The sequence below is a fragment of the Dipodomys ordii genome, unplaced genomic scaffold (assembly GCF_000151885.1).
Source record: "Dipodomys ordii isolate 6190 unplaced genomic scaffold, Dord_2.0 Scaffold99, whole genome shotgun sequence".
Classification (NCBI taxonomy): domain Eukaryota; kingdom Metazoa; phylum Chordata; class Mammalia; order Rodentia; family Heteromyidae; genus Dipodomys; species Dipodomys ordii.
The window spans coordinates 6,303,472-6,320,602 of record NW_012267315.1 but is presented as its reverse complement, the minus strand read 5'-3'; the positions used below and the strand labels follow the sequence as shown (position 1 = coordinate 6,320,602).

General features: G+C 41.5%; 1 protein-coding gene across 1 annotated transcript; it reads left to right on the top strand.

Annotated features, from left to right (window-relative positions):
- The first annotated feature begins 1,753 nt into the window (after positions 1 to 1,753).
- Naa20 (N(alpha)-acetyltransferase 20, NatB catalytic subunit) lies at positions 1,754 to 15,932 on the top strand. The gene is made up of 6 exons (XM_013027079.1): positions 1,754 to 1,884; positions 9,586 to 9,610; positions 11,871 to 11,961; positions 12,768 to 12,903; positions 15,096 to 15,241; positions 15,471 to 15,932. The coding sequence occupies exons 1-6, from the start codon at positions 1,832 to 1,834 to the stop codon at positions 15,554 to 15,556; spliced, it is 537 nt and encodes a 178-aa protein (XP_012882533.1). The 5' UTR covers positions 1,754 to 1,831; the 3' UTR covers positions 15,557 to 15,932.
- Positions 15,933 to 17,131: the final 1,199 nt, after the last annotated feature.

The window sequence follows — 17,131 nt, the reverse complement described above, 5'->3', positions numbered from 1 at the left end:
GGACAGGGTTCAGATCCTGATTTCAAGCCTCTGGAACAGCATGTGCATGTGCTTGTGTGAACACACACATCCTTTAATGTTCATTTATGGCACATTTGCTAATGTGCAATTGCTTCTACATTTCCTCCTTGTTTAAATGCATAGCAGGTAGAAGCTGCGCTGTCTCTTTCTGCCCTTTGGCTGTTGCTGCATTACCTGTGGAGTCCCAGGCATCACTTGACTCTCCCAAGGATTATTATACCTGCATTTGTACTTTTGTAAGTTTTATTTTGTGCTGGTTCTGAATTTGAACTCAGAGCCTAGCTCCTGTCCAATTGAGCCAGCTCTACTTCCTGCTTTTGGATAGTTATTTGGGGATAAAGGTCTCAAAGACTTTCCTGCCTGGGCAGGACTTGAACCTCAATCCTTAGATCTTAGCCTCTTGAGTCCAGGTGTGAGCCACCAGTGCCCAGCTACACTTTTTTTGTTGAGATTTGGAAACGATGTCTGGAACTAAGTCCTTAGAAGAGCTTTGTTACTGAAGCTAACTACTTCTTCAGCCATCTGATTTCTCTTCTATTATTGCTGGGCCACAGATCTGAGCAGCCTATTCTTACAAGGTTCCTGGATAGCAGCTAGGACCTAGAGGAGTTATGCATGTGTGGGCTTTGGAACTTAAACTTCTCCTTGGTTAGTTATTAGCAACTGCCTCCTCCCAGACTACCACAATAGCTGCTTAGCAAAGAAGAGCCAAGGAAAAGAACCACCCAAACGCAACAGAATGTACTCATTTCTAAACCTTTCCACCTGTGCTGACCACTAAGGCAGTCACTACCCTGGGGCTATCAGGTGCCTAAAATGTGGCTGACCCACCTGAATGGAGTTTTTTTTTTTAACTTTTAGCTAAACTTAAAAGTGTTAAAAAACAATCCTGATTTTTAGGTACCACTTGGATGTGTGAATCTCCTTTGTACATACGTTGTATAAAACAAATGTGGTCCAAGCATTGGCAATGGCAATTTCACTCTGGGGTATGAAGCAGATGTAAACGACACCATGGATTTGAAAGTCTTACAATTGAAAGAAGGTAAAAATATTTCATTAATATCTTTGTGTTCATGACATGTTGAAATATTTCGCATAGCCTTGGTAAAAATGTTACTAGCAAACAGATTTTACCTGTTGTTTTTTTTAATTATGAAAATACTGTACAGAGGGGTTACAATTACATGGGCAAGATAGTGAGTACATTTTTTCTCAAGCATTGTAGCCTCCTCCTTTGTTTCCCCTTCCCATCCCTTCCCAGCCTCCCCCTGCGCCCCCCCATCCTCCCCTCCACCAAAGTTGTAAAGTTCATTTACAACATGACAACTTGTACTTCTAATTGTTGCAACGGATCCACCTGTATCCTTATTTAAACGACTTGTTTTTCCCCTTTCCCTCCATAAATTATACCGACATCAAATACAGTGAAAGCAGGTGTTATACTGTGGGGGAGGGACATACAAAGCCACAAAGAAATAATCTTATAAATGTGTTAGAAACAAATGCACGAAAGAAAAAAAACATTTAAATACATATCTTAGGGTTCATTTTCCTAACATCACCTTACCTGTGTTTTTAATGTTCTCAACTCTGGGGCACCGACACCCACACCTGGCTTACAGACCTCCTCTAGGAACCTCCTAGTTCCCTAGGCCTGGCAATTCCCGATGCAGCCACCAGAGGGAGCCCGGTCGCAGCTCGTTCCCCGGAAGTCGCCCTCCGCCCCTCCCCGCGTCGGCGGCGCGCTGAGTGACTTCCGGCGGCGCGGGCGCGGGGTCGCGGTGAGCCGGTGCGGGGCCGCGGCGCGATGACCACCCTGCGGGCCTTCACTTGCGACGACCTGTTCCGCTTCAACAACATGTGAGTGACCTGTGGGCGCTGCAGGTCGCTCGCTTCTGGTCTGGTCCTGCCAGTCCGAGCCCGGCCGCGCCCTCCCGGCCGGGGCGCCCTCACCCCGGGCGGGGGACGCGGGCGCCGTCCTCGGGGCGCCGCGGGGTGGAGGTGCGCCGGCCTCTCTCACCGCGGCCCAAGCGTCACCCCACGTGTCAGTGGGGCCGGGCTGGCGCCCCGGGACGCGGGGAGGGCGCGCGGGGGGACGGCGGGACGGGGGAGCGGGCCCGGGCTCGCGACGTCCCCAGGCGCTGGCCGACCCCGGCCGGAGCGCGTCCCCGCGGAGCCCCGGCACGGGCGGTCCCTGTCGGGTCCGTGTCGCTGGAGTGACACGGTGCGCGCGCGCCCCGGACCGGACCTCTTTCCTCTCTCTCTCTTTCTCTATTGAGTTGTGGAGTGGGGAGAGGCTTGGGGAAGAACCCGCTTTGCGCAGACCGCCCCCCCCCTCCAGGCAGTCTCTTCCAATCCGATTTAAGACCCTTGACTTGCCAAGTACCAGTTTCCAAAAGAAGATACGTTAGCATGCAAAATGATGAGCATCCTGCTGAAAGGTTATGTATTACTGTTTGAGGCGCGCTCCTGTCCAAACACCTGCCTGGGTTCTGCGCTTGACGTTTCGCCTACATGGCCTTTGTCACATTTCTGCCTGCGCACCTATACCATCAGGGCAAGTCAGTGCCAGGTAACCAGAGACCAAGGGGTTGTGACTCAAGTGTCAGGAGGGTGGGAAGAACTTGGCAATGAAGCGATTAGGAATCTCTCAAAGAGTCACCGCAAACCTTGAAACACGAAGGAGGTATTGGGAGGAAGGAGTTGAGGCGCACTGGTGAGAATAGGTGTGGCTGGAAAACATAGATCCGTGTGAATACAGTGATGGGTGTCTGTAACTGAGCAGTCAGGGAGAAAACAGGTGAAACACGTCTTTGACTCTTGTGGATGGATTGAGATTTTTTTTTTAATCCTGTGGGAACGTTGTATGGAGCCTGTATTGAATTGTTACTATCACCTATACCTGTTCTCAGGGCTTATGGAATAATCCTTAGCCTTTACAATTATGTGGTGTACTGGTATCTCTTTTTGGTTTGAGTCAAGGCTACCGCTCTACCACTTAAGCCACAGCACCACTTCCACTTTTTCTGCTTATGTGGTGTTGCGGAATCAAACCCAGGACCTTGTGCATGCAAGGCAAGCACTTTACCGCTGAGCCACCTTCCCAGCCCCCTTGGTAGTTCTTAAAAAAGTAGATCCCTGACCTCAGAAAATATTTTAGGCATTCAGATTGTCACTTGGGGAACTACTGGTCTATGTTGAGACTCCATAGAATTGTTCCCAGGACCCATCATGGACACCAAAGCCTAATGATGCTCTCAAGTTCCTCATTTACAATAGTGTTGTATTATAAATGCCCTGAAAACCTCCCATATAGTCTCTAATAATAACGCCCAATATAATGCAAGTGCTTTGTAAATATTTCTTATAGTGCTGGTTAGAAAATAAATCTGTGCAAGAAATGTGTGCATGTACAGTTGTTCTATATGAAGTTACACATAACCAGTGAACTCAGTGGGAGTATGAGGTGATTGGTGGTGTGGCCTGCCAGGTTTTTATCCTAACTCAGGGGTGATGTCCCTTCTCCTTGTTACTAAGGAGTAAGGTTCATATTTTCTTTACATTTATTAATGGGTAATGGGATAACATAAGGAGGTTAGAATGCACTCAGCCATCCAGTGAAAGGTTCCTATGGGGAGGGGTACTGTTTTGTTGAGGCAAAGGTGCACATTCTTCTTGTCATTGCTAGAAATGGGTCTGGGAATAGCGCTGCTGATGGCCACAGTGGAAGGAGGTTGGTAAAGTCAGTGGGAAGTTCCCACTTAAATGAGTTCCATTCTTTAACTCCATTGGTAAGGACTCATACCTTTGACATGGTTGGCTAGTTAAAAACAACACATATTTGTACATTTTCCCCCTTGGCCTGGTAAGGTATGAGGTATAATTAATGTCTAGGGAAGGTAATTTGATAGTCCTGGTGGGGTGGGTAACCTACAGGACTCTTGGTCTCTGGGAACAGCAGTGACAACATCCTATAGGACTCCTCAATTTTAGTGCCTAGAAAAAATCCATAATACATGTTGTGCCTTTTGAATTAGAGTGCCACCACAGCAGGAATGGGATGGCTTGAGCCTTTGGTCTTTCTGTCACCCAGACCTAACAGTCACTCTTATTTAATGTGCTGACAGAATATTTAATCCCCTTTAGCCAGGCATTGGTGTCCCCACACCTAATTTAACAGCTGTCTGTCTTAGATCCTGCATTTTTCACTCTGTTGTCTTAAGTAATACTTGAGGTTTGTCTATTGTGTTAATCCTAATCCTTCCTACTGGATCCTTTCCAGTTGCATTTATCCCAAACACAAATACCCTTCCTACTGCTCTAAAATCCTAGGGTAACAGTGCTTTTTGATTTTTGTATCTGGTAGCAAACCAGTCACCTTCCCCTGAGTTACTGTAACCCCTATGGGATATATGAGATATATAAACCCTTTGGGCTCAGGACATAAATGCTTACAGCTGAATGAGTAATAGTCTCTTTTTCCAGTTCATGGCTTGCCATGCATCAGACTTGATGATTTGAGGGTACTATTAGTAATATTAATGACTAAGGGGACCTGAACCTATTGGGACTGGGCCTTTTTAGGTCCCTACCAGCAGCTACCAGATAATATTACCTGGGGAATTACAGTTTTATTGTTAGCTTAGTGCTTTCTGGGTATGAGATGACTATCTGTTCTACTGGGTCTGGAGTTGGAGTCAGTTTCTTTAACTCAAGGATGTAAGGTCCAACTCTTTTCAGCAGTCTGAACAGCGTATGTTTAAGAAGACCAGGAAGGGTCCCTCCCAGGCTGGCTTATGCTTTTCTTCTAGGTCTAGATCAGCACTAGGTTGATGAGGATGAACAGGAAAGTTGATGAGGGGATTTTGCCAACAGCTCCCCCCACCCTTTTTTTTTCTAAGAGAGAGCAAAATAGAAGACCAAATAGTTGTGAGCCTGGAAACGGATTGACTTGCTTGGAGACTCTGAAAGGGCCCTGCAGCAGAGGTTACAATGTTTTTGTTTTTTAGGTTTTTGACCTCAGAATTAGTGAGGGTGATAAATCCAATATCCCCTTCCCGAAGGGGAACCTCTATTCAAGGAACAGACTCAAGTGAAGATGGAAGAGACCCTGGGGTTGACAAGAAAAGCCAGAGATGAGTAAAGCCAGATGCAGGCCACAGCACCTTGTTCCTGTGTTTTCTGTGCCTGATCCTAAAATCAGTGCTTCGGGATCAGTGTATCACCCAAGGCAAAACTGTTTTATCCCCAAGACTGCCCAATAGTGGCAACTATTCTCTCCTGTTGCCCACAAGATTTAGGGTGGGGGTGGGGGTGGAGCCTCTTCTTATAGAGAGGTAAAAAGACTTCGGTCCCTACCCTACATAACAGCAGGGCCTCCTCTCAGGGGAATGTGTAGTGTTGCTTGGGATTCCTGGAGGTCTCATGCTCAATCCAGCCCTGGAATAGTTGGGTATGTGATGAGCTCAGCAGGCAGGCTCCACCCTTCAGTGGGTACCCTGCCTGTTCTATCCAGAGAGAAATGAAGAGAAAACCTGCTAGAGAAAAGGGGAGGTTTTCAAAGTCTCAGGTGAATTGTTTTTAGGGCAGTGAGGGATAATGACTAGGGGAGTGGGAGGGAGAAGGGAACTGGACTGGTGCCTGAGCCAAGGAGGTAGGGAACTTAGGAGGAAAGGAAAGACAGTGGATCTCAGTCTGGAGGATTTGTCTAGACTTCTCTTTTCCTTGGATATTTCTTTCAATCCTTTTCACTTAGCCCCTGTCCCACCAGGGGGTTTAGGCACCTCAGCAAATTGGCAAGTCACCCAGCATCAGTTAGACTGAAATAGAATCCAAGACAGACATTAGTCACAAGAGCTTGCTCCTGTAGGGTAGATCAGGATTTCATCCTTATTTGTGCCACCTGCCCCCTCTCATTCACACATCATACCATTTTTCACAGTCCTAAACACCAGAGCAATATTTTGTCACCCGTTTCTTGCCTCTGGCCCGTGAATAGACTTACAGGGTCATCACAATAAGTGTCTTTAGAGCTCCTTTACCCACAATGGCAAAGTCTCCAGGAGTCCACGTTTATATGCTGATCCAAGAAGTCGCTTGTGCCAGCCCAACCACAGGCTGCCACAAGCAGGCAGCAAGACGTGTCTCCTCTGGAGGGGGAGCGAGGGCCTCTCCTTCCCAGATGGAAGAGGGATTCCAGACGAGTCACCTACTCGTGGAAACTCACCACCCCCTGGTGTTAAGACAGTAACACACGAGAGTTACATTTTCCCAAGGCAGTTAACTTTTGTGCAGAAGGATGTTCTGCCACTCTCCCCAGAGGTAGGCAGGCACACTAGACAGGGTGGACTGCTTCATTTTATCCTAACTCAAGGGGTGACAGTCCTCCTTGTTGCTAACAAGTCAGGTTCATGTCTTCTTTATGCTTGGTTATACAAGGAAGTTAGCACTGAACCATCAGTGAAAGGTTCCTACAGAGATGGGGGAATACTGCCCTTTGAGGCAAAGATGCACATTTTTGTCACAGGTTGCTGGGAACAGAACTGGTGATGGTTACAGTTGGAGGATGGTGGTAAAGTCAGTGGAAAGTTCCCAATCAAGGGGGTTCTATTCTTTAACTCCATTGGCCTTTGACATGCTGGCTGGTTACAAAGAACACAGGTGACAGTTACAATTGAAGTGAAGAAGCAAGTCATTCCAGGAAATTATCTGTACCAGGAAATATTAGTATGCAGTGGTGGAGACAGTTTGACAGAAAACCTTGTTTCTTCTCATAGAAGGTAAATCAGGGAAGCATCTGATTTGACAAAGTTTTAGGGTTTGGGAGGTGACATAGTACCTGAAGATTTGGCAATAAACAGGCTAAGTCTTTTGGCCAGTTTATTTAAACTGGTTAGTTTTAACCCTATATTATATGAAAATGGATAGAGAAAAAATTACATGCAGACACTTAAAATATTACATTGCAGATCACCTGATGTGCTAAGGCCTCTTCAGAATATGTCACTAAGGGAACACCATCTTCCTACTACTTTTATTAGGTCAGTTTGTTAGGAAATAAAAAAGCAATGGGTGTAGACTATTGCAATTAGTTAACCATATTCATAGAAAAATATTTGAGTGCCTACTATGTGCCAGTATTAGAAACAGCAATGAGCAGAAATGTTGGTGTCTTTATGACATTTACATTTTAGAAATAAAACCTGGGAAACTAAGTGTTGAGTTAAAAAAAAAAAACACAGAAGGGTGAGAGGAGATTCAGCTGAAGGAGACTTGGGGAAGTTAGGGAAGTGAATAGGGAGCAGATGTCTCCCAGACAGATGGAACATCAGTGCAAAGTTCATACGAACAGGAGGTGGTGGCCAGAACACCTGGAGTGCATGCCGAAGTGTAAATAATGATGATGTCAAACTACAAGGCCAAGGTCTTGTGAAGACTTGGGCTTCTCTGCCAAGTGCATGGAGACGCATAGGTGGAGTGGTCACGTGGGCATGGGAGTCTGAAGTCTGGAGTAGCATTTTAGCTTCAGTGCTATGTAGATGACGACAGTTGACCAAGAGGCTAGATCACACCAGTTATGGAATATGAGTGCAGAGAAAACAAAAGCCTCTAGGAAATACCCAGCGATGTCAAGAGCCAGAATAAGGAAGACTGAATCCAACTGAGGAAAACCCAGTGGTCGGGTCTCAAGCCCATGAGACAGAACTTCAGGCCAGAGTGGGAACTGTGTCAAGCTGCCAGTAGCTAAGTGTGCATCGTATTTGGTATTTCTTCTAGGAAAGGGGCAGAAATTTCTCTTGACAAATGCCAAAGAGAAATAATTGAAGGGACAGTGTTCTGAGTAGGGGTAAAGTGTGCCAGGTCTGTCAGGTACTCCACTGTTTGACAGAAGAGCCAGAATCGTCTGTGGGCTCAGTGTGTGACTGGTGGAGCTTCTTTCTGCTGCACTGTTGAGATAGCATGTTGGGAAGCTGAGCTGAGGATGGAGGAGATGAAGAAGCCAAGAATTGTGGGCCAGGGTGCCAGGGCTCCCCAGGATTGTTTCAGGACTTCTGCAGGGCCACAGCTGTTTTGATCCTGATTTTTTGTCTTTTTATACTCATTTCTCACTACAGTACAATGGAGTTTTCAAATACGTGGTCATCTGTACCAGGCATAACTGACAGTGTGAAAGTGTTAAACCATTGCCATTATTGTCAGTAGTATTTTAAAAAGATTTCTTGGTAAGGTTATTCATGTTAATATGCAATTTTTTTTTCTTTTGCTTTTTTGTTGTCAGTCGTGGGTCTTGAACTCTGGGCCTGCATGCTGTCCCTGAGCTCTTTTGCTCAAGGCTAGTGCTCTACCACTTGAGCCACAGCGCCACTTCTGGCTTTTTTCTTTTTGCTTATGTGGTGCTGAGGAATCGAACCCAGGGCCTCATGCATGCAAGGCAAGCGCTCTACCACTGAGCCACCTTCCCAGCCCCTCTCCGGGACATTTCTGCCCAGGCAGGCTTTGAACTGTGATCCTCATATCTCAGTCTCCTGAGTAACTAAGATTACAGGCATGATCCACTGGTGCCTGGCAAATACGCAGTCCTTTTAAGTGACTACATTGTAGAATATAAATATATAGCCAAATAAACACAAGCTTAGCAATGTTTTAGTGTGAAAGGGATTTTGGAAACCAAAATGGTTGGAGAACTACTGAACTAGAGAAATGTAGTGTGACTGTCTAGAATCAAACATTGAGTCCCAAACAAAAATCTGACTAGGAATGGAACAGTTGAACATAACAAAATAGAAATAGTAAGGAGTACAGTTAACTGAATGGGAAGAACCAAGACTGGTTGAAGATGGGTATCGGTTTTAAGAATGTTAATTTGGGGAACATGTGCAAGGAAATGCTGGGAGGCACCCTCAGTACTAGGGTAAAGTTGAAGGAGCAGGGTTAGTGGGAATGGAGAAGCAAAAAAGTGTGGAGAATGCCAACCATTAGAAGGTGAAACAGGAAGAAGTTGTGAGGAAAGACCCTTTGTCTAGACAGGTAGGTGGATTCTTGTGGAAAGACAATAGCAACAGGCAAGTTTGACTGTGAGTCTTGTGACTCCCTGTTCTTAATATTTTGTTATTTAGAAGAGAGAAACTTCTGATGGAATCATTATTAAAGCAGCAGTTAAAATGTATATAAGTGCCAGGTGCCAGTAGCTCATGCATGTAATCCTATCTACTCAGTAGGCTGAGATCTGAGGTTCAAGGTTGGAGGCCAGCCTAGGCAGTTAAATCCATGTGACACTTATCTCCAATTAATCACCCCCCAAAATGAAGTGGAGCTGTGGCTCAAGGTGGTAGAGCACTAGCGTTGAGCAAAAAAGTTCAGGGACAGCACCCACACCCTGAGTTCAAGCCCCATAACATGCCAAAAAAAAAAAAAGTATGGGTACTTTCATATTTGCTGTTTCATAGCTGCTAAGTAGTTGAAAGTATATATTAAGCACATTTTTATTTTCCTTGTGGCATATTTAAAGTTTTACAGTTTGTGAACACTGCTTACTATTGATATTTCTCTTGTTTCTTCCAGTAACTTGGATCCTCTTACAGAAACTGTATCCTTTTTGTTTAAAAAAAAAAAAAAAAGGTTTGCCAAGAACAAAGAAAACAAAAGGAAAAACAGATTGGGTAATGAAAAATTTAAAAATTCCTAACTGGGAAAGCAAACCACACTGAAAAAATGAAACAAATGGTTGCCTTAAATCTGCCTGACACACTGTTATATAAATCAGTAACATTACAGCTCCTCTGCATGCTGCACACATCAGAAAGTACAGTGACCTCAGGAAGACAGCTTATTTTCTTCTGATGTGAACAAAGTATGGAGATGACAGCCCGTTCTGTGAAAGCGGTGGTTTCATAAAATCAGCAGCAGCCAGGTTCTTGTAGTTCATCCACTCTACCAAGGTAGCCTTAATTTTCCTGTTCCAGATGACTGCCAAGGCAAACCATCTCATATGTGTTTCTGGCAGAAGAATCGACAGGGGAGATGAGTGTCCTTCCCTTATAAGGGTATCTTTGGGAAGCACCATTCAGACCTGAGTCTCACTGATCAATGGCTGCCTCCTCCACTACCTAGTTCTTTGGTATGTCAAGGTTTGATACTAAAAGGAATAAAAGACTTGGAATAACAGCTGGCAATTTCTATTATTCTTCCAATAAAAAATGGTCAAAACTATGTAAAGACAGAGTATTCTTGATTATGCTTAAATAATACGACAACCTTCACAATCTGGCTTAAAACACAAATTGGACTTCTGGATTGTTTTTGTGCCCCTCCACCTGTTAACTAGTAATTTACCAAAAGAGAATTGCAGAGACTAATGTACAAACTAATTTACCAAAAGAGAATTGCAGAGACTAATGTACATACCAAGAATACCTGAGTTCAGTCTCACCAGTCAAAAGATACAGAAGCTGAAACAAATATGAGGAGCCATGTTTATGATATTGGAACTCAGTGCTTCACGATGGTGAGTTAAGAAATAATATAAAATTTTAGTGGCCTTACCAATTGGTACAGTTTTTCCTAGAAGGCTCTTTGGAAATGTAATGTATCATAATTCCATTTCCTGAAAGCTAAAAATGTTATGAAATAGAAGCAGCTTATGTCAGAAGTTGGTAAACAAAGGTCATTGGGCCACATTTGGATGCATGCTTGTTGCTAGCAATTTTTTACTGGAACATATCCATGGTGTTAAATAGCTGCACAAATTAAATTGCATTTGTGAGACTTTTTTTAAAAAAAATTGAGTAATTTATGCCACAGATGGTTGTCTGGCAGGAGGGAGGTTTAACTTGTCTCTTCATGCAAGTGAATAAGTAAAAATTAACTGCAGTAAAAATTAACTGCAGGTACAAGCAACATGACAATATATCAGACAAAGTTGAGTGAAAACTAAAAAAAAAAAAAAACCTTCAGAATTTCACTGTCTAGTAAAAGAAAATGTTAGGATGTGAGTTAATTTAGATGGTGTGCCTCCAGTGACTAAAGTTTACAGTAAAAGTCTCAATGTACAAATGAGTACATATTTGAACATAACTTGCTGGCTCACCCTAGTGGTTGATTTAGGAGGCCAGAGATATGATGGCTGTTTCTGGGGTTGGAGAGGTGGTTATGGTTATCAATGGCTGGGTGGCCATGTCAAGGGTTGAGGAGTTTTCAAAGCAATGGTAAACACTGAAGAGGTTTCCCAGGAACACTTTCATGTATTATTGATGATGTTTTCTTAAAGAATTGCACCATAAAACAAATACAGCTGTAAGGACACCCCAGAATTGAAGAGTTAAGTGATAAGCAAATTATCTCAGCATTTACTCTTCTTGATCAGCTTTTAGCTGAGCTGTTAGAAATTGAATCAGTTAACATCTTATTGCTAGAACAAAAGCAAGAACTAGCCATTAATTTTCCAATCCAGTTAGGGAACCATAAATGTATTGAGCATCCGCTATGTGCCAAGCACCAGAGAGTAAACCTGACATCCACAGTTCAAGGGAAGACACCCGGTACACAAGTAAGAGTCTCAGGTGATAATAAATGTCACCCAGAGACATTCCCAGTAGGAAATCAGACTTGACAAGAACTTTGGAGGCCTGGTTTTAGGATGATGTTTTATCTCTTATGGTATTTTGTTTGGCAAAAAAAATCAGTGCTAAATATTCCATGTTAATGTCTTATAGAAAATTTTCATATATAGAATTGAGGATAAAGTTACAACTAATATACTTTTTAAGAAAACTTTTTTTCAGAATTTCCCTTTAAATGAAGAACTTCTTATTGTCCATTACTTTTCACATTCCTTAACAGGACTCTAGTATGGGATTCCTTTTTACTTACAGTATCTTGCCCACTGGCCAGAGTATTTCATTGTTGCTGAGGCGCCTGGTGGAGAATTAATGGGTTATAGTAAGTATAATACTTGTAGTACTTTTTAGGGCAGGTAAGATTTTTAATACACGATTTCAACCTGACTGCTTTATGATATACAATTGGAGGCATCATATTCATGATACCCTTGAATTTTGATGCCTCCCAATTCTATATTTCAGTCATTCAACATTACATTTGTCTCTTCAGTTTTAGGCATTGTGTTAGGTCCAGGGTATGTAGTTGTGAACCTAACATAAAATCATCTCAAGTCATCTTGGATCTTTCATTCTGTATGTTAAATTTGTTTTTTTTTTTTTTTTTGGTATATAATGCAAGGTTATAAGACATCATCATTTACTTAGTTGCTTTGCTAACAACTTGAGCTATGAGGTATCTGCTATATGGACATACTCACTAGAAATGTTAGATGTATGTGAGATACATATTCAGGTTCTTTGTTCAAAATTAGTTGTGTTTTTACTCTATCATTTTTTTTTAACATTACCTAAATCTATCTCTGGAATGAAACATATAAAAGTACTAATCATTAATTGATGGTTTTAAAAACTTAAAAAAATTAAAAGCCCTGTCATTAGTTTCCCTTTTTGGTGGGCTGTGTAAAACCAACCAAATCATCTGGTACATGGTGGGACAAAACTACATATGCTTTGCGTCAGCTGCCTGTTGCTGTATGCCTGTATTGATAATTTTGTTATCCAAATGGCCCTTGACAGAAAAAAGGTTCTCCCCACTTCTGCTTAACAATGATGCATCAAGCACTGACTATATTCTGTGTAAATCAGTGTGTCTTAACTATTGCCTGTATTTTTTGTTGTTGATAGTTATGGGTAAAGCAGAAGGCTCAGTTGCTAGAGAAGAATGGCATGGACATGTCACAGCTTTGTCTGTTGCCCCTGAATTTCGACGCCTTGGTTTGGCTGCTAAACTTATGGAATTATTAGAAGAGATTTCAGAAAGGTGAGATCTTGTTTTTCAAACACACTACTTTATAATTTAGGAACTCTAATCATCTATTTGTTGAACATTTATAGGATTATCGTTCGCACAACAATTCTGTCACTCAGAAAGAATGGTATTATTGTTCCTGGTTTGCAAAGTGAGGCCTGTAAGCTGCAGAACTGATCAAAGACCAGCCTTCAAGTAATGTTTCTTTTAATGTTCTTGTCACTAAGCAGATGCTCTTGAATTCTCTTCAGATTGCCCTGGACATATTTTTTGGTGTTCCTTGTTGTTTCTTCTTTTCTTTTTAAGAGAAGATTTCATTATGTAACCCAGACTGGCCTCTTGATTGCTAGAAATACAGATATGCCCAAGCTAAAATGTATTTTTATTTAAGCCATGGGTTTTAATGGGTATATACCTGTTGGGCACTAAATGACTTCAAACTATGGAACAGATTTAGTACATACAACTACCTACACTCCTATTTTCCATTGATTGTCGTGTGTGTGTTCTATTTTTTAAATCACAAAAAAGTGATAGGAGCTCCTATCTTAGGAGAGAAATGTCTCTGACCAAGAGGATAGGTGGAGAGACAGTTCTGGAGACTTATTACAGTTTCCACACAGTTATTATTAGCTTTAATAAAGGCAAGTTTTAAAAGAAACAATTGTGGCTATAAATGTTCTGTTTCAAGTAGAACATGAATTCAGAGACTTAAGGAACTGAGTGGTGAAATGAAGATCTATGCTCGTCTTTGATTTTTCAAAAAGTTTTTTAACACAGTATTACTGATATCTGTTGGGGGAAAAGAAAAAAGCAGGGGCTGAGAATGTGGTTTAGTGGTAGAGTGCTTGTCTAGCATGCATGAAACCCTGGGTTCAATTCCTTAGTACCACATAAGCAGCAAAAGCTGAAATGGTGCTGTGGCTCAAATGGTAGAGTGCTATCCTTGATCAAAAGCAGCTCAGGGATAGTGCCCAGGTCTTGAGTTCAAGTCCTAGGACAGGCAAAAAAAAAAAGCATTATTGTGTGGCAGAGAGAGAGCTAGAAATGGGGTCTAAAACTGCCTTCCACATATAGAACTTATTATCTGAGTAGAAAATTAAGTTCCCTTTTTAGGATGACTTTTAAGGTATCTGCTTATATGTATGTATCTTTACATGTATACATTAAAGAGGAACTAGCAAAATATTAGTGGACTCAGGATTCCAGTAGCAATAGAGTGCTTACCCAGCATGTGAAAGGCCCTGGGTTACATCCCCACTAGCACGGAGACCGAACTGCCTATATTCTGTTTAAGAAAAAGAAAAAAATTTAAAGTAATGCAAATTGTAATAAAGATGACATGTGTATTGGTAATAGTTCCATTATAGCTGAAGTAAGGGTCACTGCATATAGAGAAACATGAAACAACTGAATATGTACCCAGAAACAGATTCAGAGAACATTCCGGCAGAAATGGTTAAGGATACAGAGCAAATTCAAGAAACCTCTTCTGGGTCAGTATCTTCAGGCTTTTCAGGGCACCTAATAATATCTGTTGCATAGTATTTTAAGTAACCTATCAAACTAAGTTTCAAACCAGCAATCTTGCCTCAGGATTTTTTTAAATTGGTTATAGGGTCTGAACTTGGGACCTAGGCATTGTCTTTGAACTTTTTCACTCAAGGTTAGCCCTCTGAGCCACAGCACCACTTCTGGTGGTTAATGGGATATAGGAATCTCATGGGATTCTCCTACCCTGGCTGGCTTCAAATCATGATCCTTAGATCTCTGCCTCCTGAGTAGCTAGGATTACAGGCGTAAAGCACTGGTATCCAGCTGATTCATAGAATTTTTAATCAGTAGGTAAAACTATGGTAGAAATGTATTAAGTAGGATTCTACTTCTTATTTATCTGAAATTCATAAGCAGAAGAAACTAGTTGATGGTAAATTTATAGTAGATGGGAAGGAGAGAGTCTAGAAATGAAAGGTAGGACCTGAATGAACAAGGGGATGTTACTAAGCAGAGACTTGGCTGTTACTTGCTTCCTTTACCTATACTTGGGCCATGGCCACATAGCAATTTAATTTTTAGGAACCAGGTTTGTACTGCAAAATGATTGCCATAAATCCTAAATAATTAAAATTGCTTTTAGGTCATCAATAATAACCATTCTGAGTAGTCCTATTACTTCCTAACATTTTCTTTTTTTTTGTTTAAAGAAAGGGTGGATTTTTTGTTGATCTTTTTGTACGAGTGTCTAACCAAGTTGCAGTTAACATGTACAAGCGGCTGGGCTACAGTGTATACAGGACAGTCATAGAGTACTATTCAGCCAGCAATGGGGAGCCTGATGAAGATGCTTATGGTAAGCTCCCTTTCCTGACAGTAACTCCAAAAGAAGTATAGTCTTAATAAATTTAAAATCACATTTGATCTTTTAATATACCTTAGTTATACTTAACTCCTATAGATTATTACTTCACTGTTAATAAAAAACCATTTCTCTGATAAGCTACTTCCTGGGTGGGTTCTGGTTAGGTCTTTTGGGAACTTTAATCGATATAATTAAAACCTATTGCTATTCATCCTAACAGATATGAGGAAAGCACTTTCCAGGGATACTGAGAAGAAATCCATCATACCCTTACCTCATCCAGTAAGGCCTGAAGACATTGAATAACCATAGGCAGTGGTTCTTAGGCAGATGTTCCAGATAGTTTGTAGTCTATGTATTTTCAATGAATGACATTGGAGCTCTTTTAGGAGAAGTAAGACTTCAAGAACATATACCGATTCCAACTCTCATTCATTGTTTTACAGCAAATAGGTTTGCTGTAATAAAATCCAGTCAAGAAGGCAGCTATGTAGTAGGATATGTTCCACTATCATGGTTCACAATAGGCATATTGCTCCAGCCACCTCAATTCTGTGCCTGAGAACCACTGCTGTATATACATGTATTTTTTATTTTGTACTGAACTGTTGATTGAAGCTTTAAAAGCATATATAATATGTATAAATTTAGATGTATAATAAAATACATTGTTGACTATGAATGTTTTCTGAAAGATGTGAACATCTGAAATGATGTCTGCCCAGATAAGATTCCTTCTTTCTGCCTACCTGTTTTTATACTGATGGTCCTGGATCCATGCTTCTACTACTTCTGTGCTTAAAGTCTGCTTTTTCAAGAGGAAAAAACATTATCTCCCAAAACCATATAATTGGATCATACATACCATGTATTTTTATGTTCAGTTTCATTACCTGTAATATGGGAAATACCCACAGAGTAAAGAAAATTCTATTCTATACTAATTAAAAATATGTATATATATGTATGTACGTACATGTATGTAAATATACGTATGTACATGTGTGTATATATACATACATATGTACACACATATACATACACACACAATAGGAAATTAGGGTCTTGCTGGCTGTACACACTGGCTTGGAACTCCTGGGTTCAAGTTACCCTTCTGCTTTAGCTTACTAAATATTAGGGACATACTCCATCACAGTTTGTTACAAAGCTTTAGGGAAAAATAAAGCCTTTAGAAAAAAACCTTGAGTTGGCAGAATAGCTCAAATGGTAGAGAGCCTAGAAGTCTTTTGGTGATACACTAAAGTAGAAAGAATGTTCTGGTCTTTCAAGAGAAAAACTTCCTCTTAAAAGCCAATGGCACATGCTCACAGATTCGGATCCCAGCATTCTGACCCCTTAACTCTGAAAAATCACCTAGAGGATAATTAAAATCACAAAAACTCCCTCCTTACTGGCTAACAGATCTCAGGACTCAGCATCAACTGCTCCAGTGATGAAAAACATTTATCCCACCTTCATATACTATCTTAATTTCAAGATTAATAATAATACCAAGTAGCTCTATAGAGAAGATGTCATAGTTTCCCAAACTCCAGCAACCTTGCATTCTTTCTGCCTGAAGTACCAATTAATACTTCCCAGTGTGCTACAGTTACGCCTACTCATAACTGACACCTAATACTCTTGGTTCCTTGTGTGAGGAATACCTATGGTAACTACATATTAAAGCTTAACATAGCACAAGAATGGTAACATTTGCTGGTATTATGAGTTATTAGAGCTAAACGAACCTAAACACATTCAGTTCTGTAAAGGAATGAATATACACAAGTGGCTGGGAGCAAATAGTTTACCGAACACTTACTGTGCATCAGGAATATTCCTTTTCTAATCTTCAGAATGTGCCATCAAAGAATTACC

Bases quoted from the DNA above. Each gene is read 5' to 3' on its own strand.
- Naa20 (XM_013027079.1), top strand. From the start codon at position 1,832: ATGACCACCCTGCGGGCCTTCACTTGCGACGACCTGTTCCGCTTCAAC. The intron at 12,904-15,095 runs GTGAGATCTTGT...TTTTGTTTAAAG, and splicing joins TTAGAAGAGATTTCAGAAAG to AAAGGGTGGATTTTTTGTTG. The intron at 15,242-15,470 runs GTAAGCTCCCTT...TCATCCTAACAG, and splicing joins GCCTGATGAAGATGCTTATG to ATATGAGGAAAGCACTTTCC.